Here is a 23,773-nt window from a genome sequence, read left to right on the forward strand (position 1 = left end):
AAGTTGACCATTTTTAAATGATCCCATGCCGTCTGATAAAAGTGGAAATCTATGTACTGGTGGGATTCTCTTGGGATTCTGTGTGTGTGTGTGTATGTGTGTGTGTTTGTATGTGCATACAGGGCATTGCCCTCTTCCCTATATATTTTATCTGCTAAAGTATTTGATTTCTATTACTTTTGATGCTGTCATGTCAGCCCTGCCATCCTCTTCCCTGCTGTACTATGCATCCAGTCCTTCAGAGTTTGTGTGGATCCCTCAGATGTTGTCAGTTTACACATTGTGCATGCACAGCAAATCATTAAAACTGAGTGTTTCTAAGCAGTATTGTGTGGAATGGTTTGGAGCAATTGATAGTGAGATCACTCTTCTTATCATACTGAATCTCCAGCCATTTTGTATAAGAATTCTGCTGGGGTACAGCAGTCCAGATAGTATGATATACTAATAGCATCTCAGTGGATAGCCTCAGTATTGAGTCTTTGGGATTCCAGCTGGTAAACACACAGAAGTATACCCAGTAGATCAAGCATTTCATTTGAACAAGTTGTTTTTCATGAGTTGCCCTCACAGTGTTTCTGCTGTATGTCTGGTGGCATTTAACTAGAATCACAGTGCAGTGTTGATGCTTTCTCGTACCTCTGATGATCATGGATTATTCTTGCAGTGCAGACGTTTTGTTTTCTATATCTTTGATGACTGTTTACTGGACTGACAATATAACAATGATATTGACTAACAGTTTCAAACATCATTTACACTTACATTGCTAAGACTGTGTCAGTCATTACCTGCAGCAGCTTTAGTAGAAATCACAATGCTGAGGTGGTATAGGTCATATCAGTTATGATCATGCAAGCTAACACCTGCTATAGCTGAGGACTGGACTCAGAGTGCAGCAGTTGTTCTAGTTGTAATAGTGGGCTCGACTCACAGTTCATCAGTGTTGCTGGTGTGCTATTCGTTGTAATTGTGGGCTTGATTCACAAGGCAGTAGTGGTACTGATTCAGTACTTGTGATTGTAGGTGGCTGGGTGCAGAGTGTAACAATGGTAACCGTCTGGCACTTGTTATAATAATAAGCAGGACTCAGAATGTACCAGTTGTGTTTGATCAGTATGTGGATTCACAGAACAGAAATGGTGCTGCTTGGTACCTTTAATAATAATAATGGGCTAGGTGCAGACTACAATAGTGGACAAGTCTTACATTGCATCACTGATGCTGACCGGTCCATATTGTTGTTATATGCTGGAATCTCAAAATGGAAGTGATGATTCTTGGAATGTTTAACAGTAATTAGCCAGGTGCAGATTAGAATGGGTAAGACTCATAGGGATACAGTAGGGTTAATTCTTGCTGTATCAGCGCCATGTGTTCAAAAGCAAGTTTGATTTTTCTGGAAGTTGCCTTTATGTAGTGAGCAGTCACTGTCATGTAAAGAAAGCTTCACCTTTTTATAACAAAGCCTGAAAGCTTATTATCAACATAGCTGTAGACAATGCTTGGATATGGGCAGATTGATAAAGAAATCCGATGAACCACAGATATCCATGCTGAAATATTATGTGGTATTGTGCTATACACTGTGATGGAAAACCTGTAAGGAGGAGGGGATTTCTAGTAGTTATGATGCAGAGAATACTTTCATCTGCCTAGCCAAACTTATTGCCACTGCATTTACTTCCTTGTACTTTGAATCCTAATACTTTGCACAGCTGTGCTTTATTTTTATAGCTGGATTTCCACAAGTGAGTCTGCCATGAAGAAGCAGATGAGCTTAAGCTGAGGTAGCCAAGCAAATCATGTAATTTAATTAAATGTCACTGCAGACCTAAGATTCAAACATTAATAAGTATTTTAGTTTTTAAAAAGTCTTTATCCTTCCAGACATACAGAAGATGCTTTGACTCTGAAGGTCCAACACAGAAAAAAGTGTGTTCTGTAGTGACTGTTTCAAAAACTGCACTATGATAACATTAGTTCACAGGTCCTTTATTGATGCCATCATATACTTTTGCCATTGTTAGCTGAGAAATGGGAAAATTCTTTCAAAAGTCTTTTATCTTGTATGCTTCATAATTTATGAAAGATTGAATATTGAGAAACAGAATTCTGGCAAATCATAAAATCCTTTGTGTAATGAATTGCATACATTCTCTTTAAATTTATTGTTTGGTATTCAGTAAATGTACATAAAACAATCTATATTGATCTTGGTAAATAAACAGGCCTTATCTAGATTTTTTAAAAAATAATCATTCATCTAGGGCAAATTACAGTAGTTTTGCTTACAAATGGTATTTTTTAAAAATGTGCAGGTTTAATAGTTTTGCATTTGCTTTTTGTTTTTTAGTTTTGTTTTGTTTTGTTTTTCACAGAATAAAATGATCTGCGTATTCTTTTACAGGAGAATTTGGAGAGGTGTGCAGTGGTCGCTTAAAGCTACCAGGCAAAAGAGATGTCTCAGTGGCAATAAAAACTCTGAAAGTTGGGTATACAGAAAAACAAAGGCGAGATTTCCTGTGTGAGGCAAGCATCATGGGACAGTTTGACCATCCAAATGTGGTTCATCTAGAGGGAGTTGTTACTAGAGGTAAGACAAAGAAAATCAGGTTGAATCAGCAAGCAAATGAGCATATGTGCCTGGTGAGCTAGTGTATTACATTAATAACAGATGATCAAACTCTGTAGCCTGGAATAAGTAAATGTCTGTCAGGGTGATATTTAAAAAGTTGTGTTATGCGACATGACTGTACAAAATGCCAGAGATGGACTAGTGTGACACAGCCTGAAGTGAATTAAGTGTATATGGTGGTCATCATAACTCTGACATGCTATGAATGGGTGACATAGTAAACCATCACAATTCTGTTAATGGAAGCCATTAGACTATCACAGTGGTTGCCCTATGGGTGATCACATGACTGACATGAGATGCACAAGAAAGTGGCATCCCCAAAACTGTGAATGCTTTCTTGCCCAAAAAGCACCTCACGGCTGCAACATGGGCACTGTGAACAGGACAAACTGGGCCACCACTACAAAGCTACAACTCTTCAGCTCATTGTGTACATGGGAAGAGAAGAGAAAGGTAGGAAATTCAGAAATGGAATAAAGCAAGTAGAGGAGCACAAACAAAAGTAACATGAAGGGAAAATGAGTTGGAAGGGGAAACGGGCTTTTTTTCACTAAAACCTGAGTGCTGTAGCCCTCCATGCATGGTAGAAACTGTAGCAACTGCTTGCTACAGTTTAAAAGAATAAAAAATGATTTATTTATTCTCCTCAGTAAAATCTGAGGAAGGAGGATCGGGGGCAGAGCACAAAAACAAGATCTGATTTGCTACTGCATTTCAGGAGTCCCAGATTGCATACGTTTTTTTTTTTTTTTTTGCTGTTCCATTGAAGAGCTGATGAGGTAGGGTGCACTAGTTTGTTTGATTAACACAGTGTGCTATTTGAAGCAGCTGTGCCTCTGTTGACAGATTACTACCCTGCTGTGAATCACTCTGCCATGTTTGATTTCATCATTTTCATACACATTAGTTATCATTAGCATGTTGACATTCAGTAGTTTGCCATTATAAAATAATTTACATACAGCATATACTGCACTGTTTCTCTGGTAGTGCTGTTGTGCTCTGTCTCAGCCACCCCATCATTACACATCAGTACTCACAACACTGTTTCATGTAATGCCACATACTGTTTGGCTCTGAATGCAGACTCAACGTGTAATGTACCAAGAAAAATTTAACTTCATACAGCTTTTGTGATAAAAAAAATAGAATCTGATATCTTTCATCAAAGGTAAGATAGGCTCTGATATCTATGATGAAAGACGAGGAGAACTACATACTGTTTCTCAAAGTCCCACTTTTTTCCTTTTGGCTAAGTACTGCTACTTTTTCTTTACCCCTTGGTGACACACAGCAACTTAGCAGATCACTGTGGCATTTTGATTTGTGTGTATTTAATACTGTAAAAAGTGACTGTGTTTCTGCAAGCCATTTTACAACCTTATTAGGTCACAATGGTAGAACAGTTAGAAGATTAATACTGAAGCTGTGCTCCTTTCAAATGAGGGCTGTTTATTTTATAATAAGTCTGCATTCCTTTTGCATTATATTAGAATGGGTACAGACTGTCAGCAGCATATGGTTTCCTTTGTTCTCATAAGCAGCAAGAAAATCCATTTGCAATCTATATATTTGTCTTTAAGTTCTTTCTTAGAAAGCTACATTTTTGTCAACAAAAGCTAAAATGGTGAAGCATACATTGTTATTCTTTAGGAAGTTAAAAATCACATACACTACTTTAAAAAAAATGATGACATACTTAATTGTTTCCCATATTTTAGGCAAACCAGTCATGATTGTAATTGAATATATGGAAAATGGAGCCTTGGATGCATTTCTCCGAGTAAGTACATTTTGAGCACTGCAAACTGTGGTCATTGTGTTTTGAACAAGTTCACTGTGGTATATATATTTTAGAGTGATATCTAGCATCCATAAATGAATACAAAGCAAGTGGAGAAAGCCAGAACACCATCTAAAAAAAGGAGGTAGAATCCAGTGTACTAATCAGCTCTGTCAGAATGGCATGATACATGTGGCTGAATCTTGTTTAGGATCATAGGAAATATAAAGCAACTAAGTCTTGCAACCATTCATGCTGTACCAGTAACCACTCTCAGACCATACCTCCTCTTCTGAGGAGGGCTAAGCTACCATTTAAGTTTGGTCTCTGTTGTATAGTAATTATGTTGCCAGTAATAAATAATAAAGGAATTTGCTTTTTATAATGTGGCACTATTTCAGTCATATATATATATATATATATATATATATATATATATATATATATATATATAGTAAATGGGCATGCTGCTACTTGGGTGGCCAGTTTTATTGTTTATGGGTTTTAGCACAGCTGGTCGGAAGTGGGACATTTAGAGATGGAGCACTGAAGCAGCACATACCATTTCTAGACTGTTTTACTCTCTAATTACCCATATGTAAATAGTACCACTAAGTGCTGCTTTCAGATGGAAAAGCCCTCCAATCACACACTGTAGACTCATTTTTTAAAAGTATACCTACTCATTTAAATGGATGTTAGTTTTATGCAGTTTATCAGCACTGGTATAATAACCAACTTGCCACTATCTTATCAGACGTCTTTGAAGGAAAAAAATAAGGGAGACTGACATTTTTTTCCATAGGTTGGGTTTCTGCAGAATTTCTGCCAGAAAATACAGAGAAGTAAATGAAAACTGATTCTCTCATTCTACTAATTAAAACAAAAACGTTTAAAAAGCTGCACAACTGAGAAAGAGAATGGGAACAATTGTATTGGCTTTTAGCTAATAACAGTATTAACAAAAATCATAAATATAGTATTTTTAGCAATACAGAAAGCATTGCAACCCATCAGATACAGTGGGCATTACTTATTCTTTCTTCTCTTGCATTTTATCCCGATTGTTGTCACAGAAGAAACAGAGTTGGTATACCATCTGATTTTAGTCCTAGTGTAACTTGTTGTCACAGTGGCAACAAGAGCTTAAATGCCATCTGATTGTGCTACCATCGTCATTTTTTCTGTCTAGTTGCCATCATACCATTAATGCCTATGTTGGCTGTTCTGCAGGCCCATTTTGTTCTCCAGAGATATGAGCACTATAGCTACTTCATTCTCATATGAGCAAGGGTAGGGAATGATGGGTGTGGTGCTGTTATCCATATGGGAAATCAATTTATTTAATTTATGCTGTACCATTTCACTAGCCATGCTCACTGATACTTATGGGACTGCATATGCAGTGGGCTTTGCATGGGACTGTTATTTGCTTACATAAGTAACATCCCACAGACCATTTGCTCCTTCTTTTAATTTTTCAGATTCCTGAGTGCATTTTTCCGACCCCTGTAATATTTACAACACATATCCACAAAATTTCCTTCCAAACAACAATGTGTTATTTCACCTCAGAAACCCGCTGTATATGTAAAATAAGTCTCCTGTGATAAGTGACCATTTTACACATAGTCTCCATGTGTACATGTTAGAAGGAGCAATGCAAAGCAACTAGTTTGGCCTGTTCACGTGATGTCATCTTGTCCCTACATTCCAATAGTCTCATGAACTGGGATTCCTTGTCATGTAGCCATCTGCGATTAGGTGATGATGGGGCACGTGACAGCAAATGACTCTTCCAAATGGTTCTGCTCTAATCGGATGGTATGTAATACATCCATTATATAAAGTTATTTCTTACCTAGCCGGCTGCTCAGGTGCTGATGCCATCCCTTCACTGTATTCTGGTTTCTAGGATAGCCCTGAAAACATGTATCCCAATGATTCCAGAAGTGCACATCAAACAATGGGGGTAGTCTTTCGCAAGTAGCACTCTGTATGCCATAGCATCTTGGGCAGCCCAGAATGTAATTATTACGGAAGAAGTCACATAATGGTCTTCCAGCATCAGGCATGTCAGCTGCAATCTCCTCTTATGTGGGCAGGACTGTCTCTGGTGATACAAATCCCAATGCTGGTATCTGCTTACACAGTAATGCAAACTGTGTATATTTCCCAAATAAGGAGGCCAATCTCAACTTTTGTATTTGGTGCCATAGAAGTTGGCAGAGATGGAACCAGCAGCCTTTAGGCATACTGTCAGGAAAATTACTAGCTATACAGTTCACTGCTCACTTCTCAAAATCGCTCAGAATCATGTTTGGCTGTAACAGCAGTTGAAAATTATTACATAGCTGTATAACAGCCTTCCTCTGTCTTTGAAGGCAAAATGCCATACACCACAGGGATAACCTTGCCTTCTGATGTTCCTGTGATACTGCAATGGATGGTATACACCTGCCTGCACTCCCTCGTGCTTATAGGAAAGGTCCCGTCTATCAGTATGAATTCTGAAGCACAAAGCATCCACAGATTTCCCTCAGTTGTCAGTATTACTATATTCACCACATTGCTGCCTATATGTGTGTGATGCACAATTAAAGTTCCAGTTTTAATTGATAGCATATCAGCTGTTAGCTGATGTAATCATCAGACCAATGATTGAGTACAATGCCCCATTCGGAATGTATCTGACCCGACACTTGCAGCAGCTGGAGAGGCCACAAAAGTTCCTCACCAAAAGGATAAAGGGTCTCAAAAATCTGTCCTATGCTGCCCGACTGAAAGAACTCCAGCTCTATTCAGTCGCTTACCGCTTGCTCAGAGGTGACCTTTGCCTAACATACAAGGCCATGTCAAACCCAGATTTGATGAATATGCTTCACCTCAAAAAATCTAGATCCATCAGAGCCACAAGGGCGGGAGACTTAAACCTCGACACGGCTATTAATAGGACGTGCTGGAGGGATAGATTCATCACCCAAAGACTCCCTATGCTGTGGAACAAAATCCCGGTACATGTGAGGCAGAGCACCTCGCTGGCCTTGTTCAAGAGAAATCTTGACCAATGGATGGGAGATCGCAGATATACCCCAGGAATTACCTCAGTGTCACTGCTCGACAGAGGCACAGCAAAATAATGGGTATAGTTCCCCATACTAAAGGGGTGGCGTAAGCCACAAAACAATGGGCTAGGCTTATAAATGCCCTCGGGCAGATAGCCTAGTATGAACCTATGAACCTATGAACCTATGAGTGACTCAAGGCTACACATGATGGGCATTCTATTCTTACAGCATAGCCTATTAACATCATCATTCGATGTGCCTGCCAAAACCTCACTGACTATCCTACACGGATCTTCCAGAGTCTGCTCTGCTCTTTGCTTAATAGCCTGCCGTACCTTCCTTTCCTCATGCTGCACTATGTCTGGCCCATGAAAATGTGCAATACTTTTCTCCAACTTCTCACCCTCAAGACACTCCTCTGTAATACAACGACCCTTACATCTGTCACTGTTCTTCCTTGTACAACACCAGTACCTCCTACTGTCTGTACATTTCTCTGGATAGTACTGGTATCGATCAACACTAAGCATTTTCCGACCCTTTTGGGGCAATACAGTTTGATACATTGTGCCAATTGCACCAAGACAGTCTGTAACAGAATTTCACTGTGACATGATGTATACTCACAACCTGCAGTACAATGTAGTCATTAGGAATGTCTACCAGTAATGGATCTACAGTTACACTATATCACACTTTTTCCATTATGGCTGATAGCCATGGACATTTTCACGAAATCACATGTTACAAGCTAAATACAAACAATAAGGATATACACTCTATTACACTACATGTGCACGCACTACAGACCTTTGGGTACGGAAATAAACCTTTAAAAGAAGGTAGCCGCACTCACAGGCACCCTGTACAGACCATCAGATACGTGGAAACATGAAGAATCATTCACTTTTATCATAGCTACCATACAAGATAATGCGAATTTAACTATAACAATGTATTGTGAGCTGGCCAAATAAGACCCCCTATTGTAAACATAGCTTTAATTCCACCGTATACCGCACTAAACTATAATCAGACTGAAGTGCGTACTCAACTAACTGCTGCAGATAGGCAGCTACAGTCAAAATACCACATATCGGATGTATATACAAAAGTTATTGCCATACATATAAAAGATCTCTACATCCAACTATACCATCACTGTGCACTATGTACATTACTTCAGCGTGTCAAGACATATCTGGTGTACAACACACCGCTTATTGTTCTCAGATGTGGAGTTTCAGCATTTTTTAATACACCCTTACTTAGACACAGCTATTTACATATTGTTACCTAACACCACAGCCTTTTTGTGATATCAATACTTACCAATACACAAACTTGACTATAGTTTACTATAAATCATCTGCCGCAATGACTAACTACTGCATCACAGCCCTGCCATGGATGTTTACATAACCATGATTAAGGTTGCCGACGTCACTTCCCCGAGCCAAAGTTCTGGTAATACTACAACGAAGTTTATGTCAACGAAATCACGTGTACGAATTGTATTTGATTTTCACTATTACTAATTCAGATATTTAATGATCGGACAACTATTTTGAAAAACATATAACTTTCACACATGCCATTTTCATAAAGAGTACTTCCGCATTTATGATAGTAATCCTATGTCTATATATATATATATATATATATATATATATATATATATATATATATATATATATGGGTATACTTCTAAATTTTTAACTTTTACAAGTTTGAATTTCTTAGGGTCGAGACCATAAGATCGAAATTGTGAAAGTTCAAACTGTTTAAATGGAAATCTCCATACAGCATGGTATCTTTATAATTTTCCTCGCTGTAATGCAATCTCAAAGTTGGTATATTTAATTAGTAGGGGGTGTGGGGGGTACAGGGGGGGCTTGCCCCCCTGCAAAAATGTAAAAACATTTTTGTTTTTGTTTTTATTTTTTATTTAAATTTGGAGGTTTCACATGTTCAAGCATAACAAATTCTAAATTGTTAAAGTTTGAAATTTAGAAGTCGATATACACACACACACACACACACACACACACACACACACACACACACACACACACACACACACACACATACACACACACACACACACACACATATATATATATATATATATATATATATATATATATATATATATATATAGATATATATATCTATATATATATATAGTTGCACATGTTATATCAATCCTGATTCTGCCAAAATTCACTTTCTAGCATTAGATCAAAAAGTTTCAGTTGGATGTTCAAATTGTTTGAATACTTGCAGGCTGTTGTCTTTTCTATTTGTAAATGAATGAATGATTTTCTTTCACTTACGCTGTGCGTTTGCATATAGTTTTTGCTTTTGCTGAAATTGGCAGTTATTAAGGTAAAGGAATTTCTCATTTTCCCCACTATTATGCATTCTCAGAGTTGGTATATATAAGTAGTAGAAGTGGGGAGTGCATCTCTGCTCTACTTTATATGCCCGCTCTACAAATTGTTAGAATTGGGCAAGAATCTGGACAGTTGAGAAGGATGCACACTCCCTTACACACATTTGTGTGCAGGGTAACTTAGAAGAAGTGATCAAATTGGTACTGCCTCCATTATATTGCAGAACCACAGTATGAAGTTTGGGACAGTAGATCTGTTTTTCACTGGGAATTACACGTCTTTACTATGAAATTTTATCCATATTTCTTGTCTTCCAAAAACTAATGCACTTAAAAAGACAGCAAACTAAAATAATAAGTCCTTTTGGGTGTCTGATGTTTTCCAAGCAAATAGAAATCACACAACATGTACATTGTGATCATAATTCCTTTCCAGTGTTGCTCTGTTACACCTTCTCCCACTGAAACATTCATCTGAGGAATGAGGCATTTCTGGCTTATTTGGGCAAACATTCCCTCTCACCAGATAGGATCCATTATGTGGCTCTGTTTATTTGGAATATGACTCAGAATTTGGTATACAGTGGCAACAGGATAGATCAAACAAAGAAGATGTGACCATTAGGTTTATGGAATGTATGACAAGCTATCACCTACTTCCATTATGGAAGACATCTTGTGTCTTATAGTAAGTCACCACTGCAGAGATGGAGTACATTTTATCTATATGGTGACTTTTGTGATACTGTTCTGCAAAATGTACGGCAGACTACCATGTAGAAGGTGCCTTTTTAAGAGCTTTACAAAACATTATTACTATACATTTACTTGCACATATAGCCAGTCTTTCAGCTATCTGGAAGAAAAATCCTTGGAATCAAATTTCCTGATAAAAATGCTAACATGAGTGTGTGATAGCCTTATGGTAACATTTTCTACAGTTAGTGTCATTTTTTTCAAGTACCTTTTCATTCCTTATACTTCCTTACTCTCTGTTCTTCAGTTACTTTCTTACTGCCATCTAATTCTCTTCTCTGCCTTTCTCTCTAAATAAACCATAAGCTTGTTTTTCCCTCACGTCATATTTGCAATTCCTAATTGTATTATCATAAGATCATAGGAGGTTGCTAGTCGAATGGTCTTGGGGCCCTTACAAGCCTAGCCAAGAGTTTATCCCCAAAAAAGAACCCTCATTCAGCATCTGTTGCTCCTGTCAGTGAGGGACAAAGGTGGAACCCCTGGGACAAATTTGTGGTTTCCCATCCACTCATCAAGGTTATGCTTGAAGATGGTCAGCGAGGTACTCTGTTTGACATGTATGGGAAGTCTATTCCAGAGTCGGGGAAGCCTGTGGGAGACAAACCTGTCTCTCCAGCAGGTTTTGCTGATGTTGCATAATAGATTTAGGCTTATCGAGTGTGTAATTTACAAGGGGTTAAACTTAATATGGAGCATCTCTAGTAGGGCAGGGTCTGATATTGCCTTATAGGTGAGACACAGATCACCTTGGAGCAATCTGTATGATACCAAGTAGAGTGATAGTGATTTCAGCCTGTCTGTATAGGACAGATGTTGGAGGCCATGGATTCTATTTGTGAGGTATTTCTATGGCCTTTCCAGTTGGTGCAGGTGTTTGGAGAGGTACATACCAAGCAGGGCATTATACTCAATTATAGACCAAATGAGGGAGGAGTACATGTAGGTAATAACCTCCTTTTTTTCTGGATGCAATCCCTTTACTTGTGAGATGAACCAAGTAAAGAGCTTTTCTGACAACTGCTGCTACATGATGGTTGAATATGAGATTGCTGTTAACCTGAGTACCCAGGTCTCTTACCACAGGTTGTGTCCTTAAGGGGTTGCTGTTGATGTAGTAATCAGTAGGGGCCATGTTTGTGCTGAATGGTATGACAATATATTTTTTTGCATTTAACTTAAGGTCATGACTTTGACACCAGTTATTTGTAGTTGTGAGATGCTCTTGCAGTATGTTACCATCATTTGGGGAATCAAAACCATCAGCTAGCAGGTTGTCTAAGTCAACAGGATCAGTGTAAGTGATACCATTAAGTATTAATTTGGAACAAACCTGGGCTTTGCCATTGAGGTTCCTGATGTAACTGAAGAAGGATTTGTGGTTTCCTTTGTTTTGGAGGCTAGCTTCAACTCATAATTGACTTTGGAGGTTTTCACTAGTGATCTAATTTGCTTGTTGAGGCTGAGGAGGGAGTTTTTCCAATTTGGAATTTCTTCCTTTTTACCCTTGAACACCATTTTCTTCCTTTTGTTGTAAAGCCTGTTGATAGAGGATGTCCACCAGACAGGTTTGTGTTTCCTGGCTTCTCACCCTTCAACTTCTCCCACTTCTCCTCAGGCTTCTCAATCTCCACTTTCTCCCACTTCTCCTCATGCTTCTCCTCCCCCAACTTCTCCCACTCATTCTCCACCCCCACCATTCTTCATCAAACCTATTCCTACATCCACCATAAAAAGACTCCTGCAGAAACTTAAACCATGCACCAATGCCCCTGATAACATTCCCTCATACTTCCTCAGCATAGCTGCTGAAGCCATTGCCCTCCCTATCAGTATCCTAATTAACCGCTCAATCCAAGAAAGTATTGTTCCTCAAATATGGAAAAGCCTACATCATTCCACTGCATAAAGGTGGAACCAATACTAATATTACCAACTTCCGTCCCATCGCCATCCTTTCGCCCATTTCAAAAGTCCTAGAGAAATGTATCCATCTTCAACTTCTTCCCCATCTCCTAGACAACAACCTACTAACTCCTACACAGCATGGATTCAGACCCCATCATAGTACTATGACTGCCCTCCTATCCTTCCTTGAAACTGTGAATAAAGCTAGAGATTCCGGCCTCACTGTATCTACCATCCTACTCGATCTCTCTAAAGCCTTCGACACTATCTCTCATAACCTACTTCTTACTAAACTATCTAACCTAAACCTTTCTACCTCTTCCCTCTGTTGGTTTTCTAGCTATCTCTCCAATAGGCAACAAGCCGTCAAATGGAAAAAGCCACCTCATCCTTCCTCAACACCCCCACAGGTGTCCCACAAGGCTCTATTTTGGGCCCCCTCCTCTTCAACATCTTCATTAATGACTTTTTCCGCTCTATCCCCCTTGCAAACATTATTCAATATGCAGATGACTCCACAATCATCTCTGCTGCCTCATCCATCCCAACTCTTTAAAACTCACTCAAGATGCCTTCTCCACCACAGAACAATGGATGAAAGACAACCATCTTGCTCTCAATGCTGCTAAAACTAAACTTATGATATTTACCCCCTCCAAAACTAATAACCTTGATAGAAACTTATTCTCCATCACCAGCCAAAATAACACATCTCTTGAGCTGGTATCTGAAGCCAAACTGTTAGGGGTCCAAATCGATGACAAGCTCAAATTCAACTCCCATCTACTACTAAATATAAAAAACCCACCAAAAACTAGGCATGCTCTACTGTCACAATCGGTTCCTCACCTCAACTACCAAAATTACTCTCTCTACCACATTTCTCCTTCCCTCCCTTCTCTATGGTGCCCTCTTCTAACTAACCTACAATCTTCTCTGAAAACCAAACTGTCCTCTTGTTACAATAAAATAGCTAGATTCGCCACCAGTAACAAATCATCTACCCATCACTGTGAACCTCTCCACAAACTCAACTGGCTAGAGCTTCCCAACTACCTCTCCTACACTCAGCTCACCTATGCACATAAACTCATATTCCAGCCATCCCTCTGTCCTTCTCTCTCTACTACCTTTAAAATGCATCAAACTCAAAGACTCCTAAGATCTAACAATCAAAACCTCATAGAAGTTTATAGACCCCTACACCCTCCAGGACACAACCTCCTGTCCTTCTCACTAGCACGCCTATGGAACTCCCTCCCCCCCTCAATTCGGACAATTGCTAGCCTCCCATACTTTAAAAAATCACTACATTCCCATCTAACATCCTCATGGGTATGCTCCTGTTCACACCCCTCATAACCTACTCTCTACTCCCAACTCTTTTTCCTCCTTCCTCTGTCTCAATTCCCAGCTAGCAAATTCCTGCTTGCTTCTAGCATACAACTCCTTATTTGTACCTAGTAATTTTTTAGTAAAAAAAAAAAAAAAAAAACTACTATTTCTAACGTTGAACCAGAAATTATAGAATGTTTTTCTTTAGAATCCTCATGTAAACTATTTGTGGAACATAATCTTTGTATAATCTGTATGTAGAACATAATCTCTGTATAATCTTTATGTGGAGCTTTTCTCCCCAGGACTCCATTGAAAACGGGTTCTTTTGGCCCAATGGACTATCCTGGTTAAACAACTGCAAATAAATAAATAAATAAATAAATAGTTATTTTGAGTATGGCTGAGTCCATGCAGTTGTACAGGTACTTATGTACTGCATTGGCATACTATTCAGCATAGTTGTCTGCATCCTGTGAGGTTGGGTCGGTGGTGTGAAGCTACTGATACCCTCCCTTAGAAGGTTGTAGTCAGCTTTTAAGAAGAGTTTTAGCCTGGTTATAGCAGGGGAGGGGTTGAGTGGGTTAGAAACTTTGAATGAGACAGACCGATGATCTGATCTCATGAGAGAAGAACATACTATGGGAGTGGTGCAGGGGTCAGCCACGTTGGTGAGAACCAAGTCCAGAATGTTATCTCCCCTTGTGGGGGATGAGATGAGCTAGTCTAGTGCATTAGAACTGATAAAGTCAAGGAATCATTGGGTGAGTGCAGTAGTGCAGGAATAGTTCACCCAGTCTATGGTGGGTTAGTTGAAGTCACCAAGGATCACGGTGTTAGGGGGTAACTTGATGGAGTCAATAGGTCCAGGCAGGAGGAGTGGGTGTCCTGAGTCATGAAGGGGGGAGTCTAAAGCTGGCTATAACTTGAATGCATGTCTTACCAACTGTCAGTTGCACCTGGAGCAAATCCAGTGTGTCATGCTGGCAAACCAGTCTGGAGGTGTGCCTGTCCTTAATGAAGATAGAGACTCCACCACCCTTAGTCTTTCCAACCTCGTTTTGGGGTCAGAAAGTGTGAAATGAGGTATAGCCTCAAAGAAGCAAGGGGGTAGTCCTTCCCAAATGATCTCACTGTAGTCAGCTAAGTCAGCAAATGAGAGGAGTGTCCAAACACAAATTTACAGCAGGGGCGGGCATTTCCAAAGCCACCAAGTTTAACACTACAGCAACACTAGGGAGGGAGGCCTGGAAACAAACTGCAGAGAGAGAGAAGGAGCACAATATTCAGTTTATATTCAATGAAACAAATAAAATGCAGTAGTTATGTTAATTATCACTAAAACAATGCATGTGCAAAAAAAGTATACTTAAAAACATCAGCTTGTCTGTCCAGATCATTGCAGATTGGTCACAGTCAGCCAAGCAGCTCTGATACTGAGCACAAATAAATACACAGAAATGTGACTATACCAGCACTACAAGACAAGGGATAAGACCCCAGGCTAACAGTTAAACACATAACTTCAAAGAAGTAAAACCACCCCCACTGAAACCAAGTGGCTTACAGTTCTAGTGCTGAATTAGCCCTGGCAGACTAACTGCAGAGAGAGAAGGACCACAACATTCAATTTATATTCCATGAAACAAACAAATAAAACACAGTACAGTTATGAATTATCACTAAAACAATGCAAGTACAAAAAAAAGCATACTTAAAAAATCAGCTTGTACTGTATGTCCAGATGATTGCAGATTGGTCACAGCCAGCCAAGCAGCTCTAATATTGAGCACAAATAGACTAACTTAACTTTAATTTCTCTACAAACTGTCTAACATTTCTCTAAATATTAAATATTTCTCTAAATATTAAATGATTGTCATATACCTTGTAGCAACTCTTAACCAATGTTTTTTTATATTATATCTAATTTGTTATAATTATTTAAACTGCAGATGTTTTGTTTTATTTTTGAAGATTGTAAAAGTATTGTTTTTAAAATGCCTTGTAATAATTTGGAGCTTTTCTTCCTGTGCCTCTGCTGAAAATGGGCTTCTACCCAGTCGGACCTTACTGGTAATCAAATGCCAATAAATAAATAAATACATTTTGCTTGTGAAGAAGTTTGACTTCCAGGAGCTTCTGGTGGCCATAGAAAAAGTTCCGGGAAAGAATTTATATCAACCTTATTTTTTAAAGGCATCACTTATGTGTGGACACAGATTTGAGTATATTGTAATAACTGAGTCTTAAACAAATTGCATTTGATTTGCCTTTGGCTTTGTTTTACAGTTTTGTGAAAATGCATTGCGTAAATCGTATATGTGTTTGGCAGTGGTCTTAGTTTGTACTGGCTGCATTTTTTTTGGTTAATTAATTACTTTATTTTGTGCTTGGTAACCATCAGGATTCTGACATTTTGCATTTTATTTAGTTTGATGTCATGTTTTCCTCCCTGCTTCTTACACAGTTCCTAAAAAGCTCTTTGTGGCTGTAGTTGCAGTACATCTGCTGTACTGATTGCTCAAAGAGTTCACAATTTTGTTTACATGGCTAATTTCAGATTCCAAACCAGATCTGTTTGCTTTCTGTTTTGGTTCTTCTTATTAAGATACCAGACTGATTAATGTGCTTTTCTAGGAAGGTTCTGAAAGGTTCTCACAAACGAGCAAGAGAAAATGAAATAAGTAAGGATCCTACATGTGTGAAGTCGCCTACAGAACAGCGCTTGATCATTATGCGCTCTGAGCCCAAGGGTAATAGAGCCAAAACTGAGCTAATATCAGGCAGCTTACACTGAAAGTAAATTATATTCCACCTGTAGTCAGTGCCTACATCATGCAATGCATGATGGAGGTACTGCATCATGCAGTGCATCAAAGTGTGCACTTCCCTACAATGTATTAACAATATTTAACGATGACTAAAGAAAATCTTATTTCTGAATCTGCCTACTCCCCAATAAGCCTTCCAAAGAAAAAAAATGTAGGTCTTTACCTTTGTAAGCATTGGCCTTTTTTTCCGGTAATGGTTTTAAAAATCGCTGTATGGGTAGTGAGACAGTTTCTATAGAAACTCATGCATCCTAATCTGTCCTAATCTTGCCTGCCTCTTATCTGGCATTGCAGTCAGCTTTTACCTTTGTCTTGCAAATATTGAGCCCACATGGCATCCTCACACAGTATTTTTTTTTCAGGTGAAAGTAACTTGGACTGTATAGTTCAAACAACTACCAGACATTCACTGATGAAGACAGAATACATTCATGTTCCAAATGTTGAAATCAAAATCATCAAATGGAAAAAGAGCAAATAAATAAAAGAGATACAAATAAAAACATCCACTGGCTTTTTAAACTAGCTAGAAAGCAAATAGTGTGTTATCTGAGATTCCGGGTCCTGGGTTTTTGCCCTTTTCCCACTGTGGTATGATCTCAGAGTTGGTATATATAATTAGCAGGTGTGTGGGGGAGAAGACCTTATGCTTGGAACATGTAGTGTATACTTTTGTTTATTAAATGTTTTGACTTTTCTATTTTTTCCATTTGATGCTTTTGACATGTAGAGCATTCAATGTTACAAATGTATTCTGGAGAAGACCTTCTGCAGTACTGGCTCCATGGGTCACTTCAGTTTCTCTTGTCTTGGTAGCATTTTCCAAGCTTTTGAAAGGACTGTATGGAAGTGTAATTTTTGGGCCACTCTTTTGCTGGTCTCTCCTGTTAGACCTGTTAGCAAAGAGTGACCTAACTGAGAAAAATAATGCTTCAGGTAGTGCAGCTTTAGGAATTACATGGATATGAAAACTCCTCCACCACTTCAGAGTCATGATCCCTAGAGTAGAAAATATTGGATCATTATTTACAGCTGAGGGGAGGTGGAGAGGCTGAAGTATCCTGAAGTCATGCTGTTGAGTAAGGCTAGAGGGAATTAGAAGAGTGATCAGTTGATTGGTACATGAGTGGTGGTACTGCTGCTGTTTTACTGGACTGTAATGGTGTAGCAGGAGATATATCACAGGCTGAAGCTCTTATTTTACTGATCACTCTTTCTTATGAGCTTTAGATACTAAGTGAAAGTATAAGATCAAGCAAAGGAAATGTGTTAATACATACCAAATTTTTAAACATGCGTCTGTCCACATCAATATTGTCAGTCCTCTAGGAAGAGCTGCAGAAGTCCTAAAATGCTTTCTAAAGAGGCACAGTTGGTGGGCTTAGTGAGTGTGACAACATTTTGATCTCTGCATTTTAGGTGATCTTGAGAGTACAACCACTGATCCTTTATGCTGAGAGAAGCTAGGTTTAACCTAACAATATGGCATGCTGTCTGGGCATCTTATATGGGATGAGGTATCTAAGGCACATGCCATTGACAGTAGATCCTAAGACAGATCCAGGCACTCTGCAGAGGCTGAATCTCTCAGACTGGCTGAAAATCCCATAAGAAGATGCAAGCAATAGTGCTTAGTATAGAACAATCTCACATACTCAGCTTTCTTCTACCCATAGCAAGATAAGCATAGCTGGATAGAAAGAACTTTTTTTTATTAGTTACAGTTGTGACAGTTTACTGTCAGTCTCTACAGTATTGTTAAAAGTCTATTTTGACATTTCTGCTTCAAAAATCTTCTAGCAGCTTACTAAATTAAAAGAAAAAAACACTAGTATTTTGAACATTAACTGATTAGAAATTTCTTAAAAAAAACTGTAAACAGCTGCTTTAGTGAGAGGTATCAGGAAACAGATAGGACAGGAATTTTAATCTGTAGAAAAAAAAGACATTTTGAGACTTTTGCAGATTTTCCATGGGATTTTAATTGTGTTTAAGCAAGTCTTATAACATTAAAGTAGACTCACGCAGTATGATTGTTTCTGCTTTAAATGCCATTTTATGGTAAATCTGCATAACTCTAGACTACTGCAGAAAGAAACTTACATGCTGTCATTTTCTTTTATAAATATAATGCATTTTCTCATGGTACCTATTTCATTTTCAAATGTTTGGCTGTGAGAAAGAAAATCTAATTAATGATATGCATACATATATTTGTACACACACAAGTGTGTGTCTTTGTGTGTCTGTGAGAGAATTTAATATATATATATATGCGCAGACACACACACGCACGCGCGCACACACACACACACACACACACACACACACACACACACACACACACACACACACACGCACACACACACACACAGATTCATAGTTATTCCAAGGCCTCCAAGGCCACTGAGTTTTCTGACCTTTAACGGTTTGCCACTACCCTCCCTCATGCCATGCCTCCTTTCTCCAGAGAAGCCATTCCAGTCTACCCTGGAGTAAATCTGTGGATATCCATTATGCAAGTCACACATATCTGTCTATCTATCTATCTAGCTATCTGTGTGAGACATAAATCTTCTGTATTGTGGTAGCTTAATAGTAGAGCAGCTGAAACAGAGCTCATGAAGGTTTGCTTTAAATTCCTAGTTAAAACATGTACTTTATTTATATTTATTTATTTATATTTGATAGCTAGGTTGGAAGACTAGTCCAAAGACTCTTTTTTTAGCCATGACCTGGGCACAGGTGTTCAGTAACAGAATTAAAAGGACAACATACAGAATCAAGAATCCTTAGAGTAAAATATAGTCAATACAAAATGCAGAACTGAAAACAGCATATTAAATATATAGACTGAAAGAATGGTGAAGTAAGAGTATACATGAAGTTGGCAGCAAATAATATACAAGTAATGTGTACCTTATATGTACAATTCACATGTATAGTGGAAGGCAAGTATACAAGTAAGATTTTGTAATAACTGATGTCTAAAAATATGGATAACTAGCAGAATATAGAGTGGAGTGAATTGATTATCCATTATCAGTGACACATTTGCAAGCAGTTTCATTATTCAGAGATTATAATTTTGAAGGAAACAAGGGTCTGTCCCTTTGTTTCTTAACTCAGTGGAAAGATATATATGTAAATTGGGGTCACATCTGAAAAAAAGACCTTTTTTAAAGGGTAGTTGGTGTAGGAAGATGCTGACCATGTGGGAATACTTACGGGAGAATGTTGGTTCAAAGGCAGGGGGGAAGCAGTATCCCTCTTTCAATATTTTAAAGTGCTGTATAAGAAGATGGCTCTATCAGTTATGGAAAGCCATTTTATTTTCTGCAAAAGAAGACTCCAGGAGTCTGCAAGAAGTATAAGTCTGGAGATTTGGTTTTCAGTGGTCTGTAATGTATTAGTATTGTAGGAAGAATACATTTTTTTTTTAAATCTGCAAACCCCTAGAGAGGTTGATCATCTCTTTTCACTTCAGTGTGCATGCCAACTAAGCCCATTAAATTGTATTTCTGCCTATCACTCTGTACCCGCATGCCCTGGAGGAGCCTGCAGTGACTGCAGTCCACCTCCTATTGAAGTCTAGCAAGATAACTAAAGCTATAGCTGTGGCAGTGCTTGCTATGAAATAAATTCAAAACAAAAATAAAAGTAGGTAGCAGTCTAGTTTGAAACCTGAATACCTACCCACAACATTTAATACAGTTGTTTGTTTAGTGTCCATATGTTAGTGGCATGCACACCTGAGGGGCCTGTCCTTCTCTCTTACTAACTGCTTTATGAGGTACTCCCTTTATACCCCAGGAATGCACATAACAAGCTGTAGAATTACTTCCCTTGCTTAATTGTATTAGCAAAATACTTAAGACATCATCATAAACTGACATTACTGGCAAAGTATTTGGTTAAATTGTAAGGGCTTCATTAAGATTTATTCTAATGGTAATAGATTGGTCTGTAGTTTAGCAAAGGTTACACTAAAGGTGTGTGATTGTTTGTTTTTTGTAGGACAGTTCACTCGGCTCAGCCCTCTCCATTCACCCTCACTACACTCTGCCTCTTTCCGCTCCTCTATCCTACCGCCATTCCCACCCACCCCACTTATATTAAATGTATACTCTATCCACCTTGTCTACAGCCCCTTCCACTAAACTACTTCAACCAATAGAATTCATTTCTCATCTACACCAACCTCAACTCCCAATCATTTCAATTCATTCCTATACCTATACTCCACCTAGCCTTGTTTCTCTCCTTATTTCACTGTACCGCCTCCAAAATTGTTCCTTAACCCCTCTTACCACCTCCAATTTAACAACTTAACTCTTCACCCCTCTTCAAACTGTCACAAACCATTACTCCATTTCTTCTGCTTCTCTCACTAGCTGCCATGTCATGCTTCTTATTATCCCTCACAAATTTAATACACTTTTAGCTCACTCTCACTTGTCACTACTCCCAGTGTTATTCTAAGTGTCCTATCATCTCATACAGAACTCATTAGTGTTAATTATACACCCACCTGCCCTTTCTTCCTTACCTCACTACCTCCTTCAAATTATCACACACAACCTAAAGGCACACGTACTAACTTCCTCTCTTGTTATTCCCAGATCACGCTGCACCTCTGTCTTAGTATCCCCATACTCCTCCACTTATCATTCTTAACCTCCTACCACATACAGCTCAATTACCACATCCTTCTCCTACTCATTCAAACATTACAACCTATAAGAAATCTCTCCTACCCCTCAGTATCTCTCCCCATCTATACAATTGTTCCTACATTCAACTTCATAAATTCAAATTAGCCTCACTTTCTCCAACCTCACCTAAACTCAGGCACATATACTTGCCTATTTTCTTTTATTTTCCTAAACCCACATTACTTCATAAAACTGTTCTGATAGATTGGGACATTCACCCCAATCTAGGCCCAACCAAATCACTTTTACCCACACTACACCAACATCTCCCCCTCTCTTCCTCTTTAACCAAACACCGATCTATCTACTCAATAAATATACAAAGCCGAGTCTACAAAACCACAGAACTACACTCCTGGACTGCCCTGCACTCCCCACATATCTTAACCCTATCAGAAACATGGCTAAAACCCCACATCACCAACACCAAAATCTTACCTCCTAGATATAACATCTTGCGCCAAGACAGACTATCTAAAATGGAGGAGGTGTTGCAATACTATACTCTGAGTAATTCAACTTGGCTGACCTTCCCATACCAGCCTCTGATTTCCACCCTGCTGAACATCTTATTCTCAACTGTCACTTAAACCCCCCCCCAAAAGAAAATTGCCATAGCAGCCATTTACATCCCACCTGGTAACAATATTCCTATCCTCAAACCTATCCTATCCTGGATCTCTACCCACTTATACTATGAGACAATTGTCCTAGGAGATGTCAACATTGACTGGAATAAACTATCCACCAGCTCCCCTAGTCACAGTGTTAACCTTCATGGATTCAAACAAATAATCACCGCTACCACCCATTTAAGCAAAAACAACAATAACAGTCCCATCTTAGATTGGATTCTAGTTTCTGATTCAAACCTCTACCAAAACTCTGGAACCCTTCCCAACTCCTGCAGTGACCCTCTCCCTATCTATGTACAGAGACACTCTCTTCAAATCCCTAGGCGCCACCTATACTGAGAAAGCTGCAAACTCTCCTGTTTCAATGCTAAAACCTTTAACAATAGACTGTCATCAGTTAACTGGTCCTACCTCTGACACCTTCCCTCAGTGATGCAGTTCTTGAATTTAATCATACCTTCCTCAATATTCTTGACTGTCTAGCACCTCCATACAAAATTAGGATAAAATGGAATCATGCTCCCTGGCTGACTAAATGTCTTATGAAAAATAGAGACATCATTTGGAAACAATGGCTAAAAACTAAATCCTCAGCGCTACTACAAAAATATAAAGAATTTAGAAACCTCACCAAAAAACAAATCAATGTAGACAAGAAAAATTTCTACAAAGAAGCTCAATCCACCAACCATACCAACTCCCAAAAATTCTGGACCTGCATTAATAAAATCCTCCACCCAGGTAGACCTTCTACTTCTAATTCTTACGCCAACACTGCACCACAACAAACTGCCACCCTACTTAACTCTTACTTCATTGAATTATCGGTAAACTCACACACACTGACCTTAACGCAGAGCCTCCCCTTACCTCATCCACAATCAACGCAGAATCTTCCATCACTAACAATGCCTCCCCTTTCTCCTTTCAACCTGTCCACTGCTTTTGCTTAAAGTAAAACCATGCTGCCGTCTACTGATAACCTACCCCCCTTTCTCAAAATTGCTGCAAACTCCATAGCCTACCCTATCTCAATACTTGTAAACAGATCTATCCAAGAAGGTTATTTCCACTGACATCTGGAAATCCTTCTACACTATACCTTTACACAAAAGAGGAAACTCTACTGACCATTCTTACTTTAGACCCATAGCCACTCTCTCTCCTCTCTCTAAAATACTTGAAAAAAGCAATACACAAACAGCTTCTCAAATACCTAGTACAGGAAAACATCCTGACCCCCACCCAACATGGTTTTAGGCCTAACCATAGTACTTCCACTGCCCTTCTATCTTTTACTCACTCTATCGCAGAGGCTAGAGACAATAACCAACTGGTGTCCTGTCTTTTCCTTGACCTCTCTAAAGCATTTGATACTGTTTCTTACTTCACGCTACCATCCAAACTTTCTGATTTCAGCCTTTCTACCTCTACCATTCTCTGATTCTCTAGCTATCTTTCTAACAAGCTACAGTCAGTCAGATGGTAACCTCCTGCTCCCTTTGTTTGACCTATACAGACTGAGGTACCCCAGGGCTCCATTCTATGTCCTTTGCTTTTCAGTATATTTGCCAATAACCTCCACACATCCTCTAGCAACTCCTCCCTTATACAATATGCAGATAATTCTACTCTTATCTCCTTTTCTGATAACATCATTGACCTTTATTCTATTACTCAAAACTCTTTACTTGCTACTGAAC

The 23,773-nt window shown here is 38.8% G+C and overlaps 1 protein-coding gene across 2 annotated transcripts in view; it reads left to right on the forward strand.

The window, feature by feature from the left end:
* EPHA7 (EPH receptor A7) overlaps positions 1-23,773 on the forward strand; it is a 1,106,961-nt gene that overhangs the window by 945,047 nt on the left and 138,141 nt on the right. For both annotated transcript variants that reach the window (XM_044067616.1, XM_044067624.1), the window contains exons 11-12: positions 2,411-2,596; positions 4,363-4,424. In XM_044067616.1, coding sequence (XP_043923551.1) covers positions 2,411-2,596; positions 4,363-4,424 — 248 coding nt within the window. The remainder of the gene's footprint in view (positions 1-2,410; positions 2,597-4,362; positions 4,425-23,773) is intronic.

Source organism: Protopterus annectens, chromosome 1.part0 (assembly GCF_019279795.1).
Source record: "Protopterus annectens isolate FY-2018-M chromosome 1.part0, PAN1.0, whole genome shotgun sequence".
Classification (NCBI taxonomy): Eukaryota; Metazoa; Chordata; order Ceratodontiformes; family Protopteridae; genus Protopterus; species Protopterus annectens.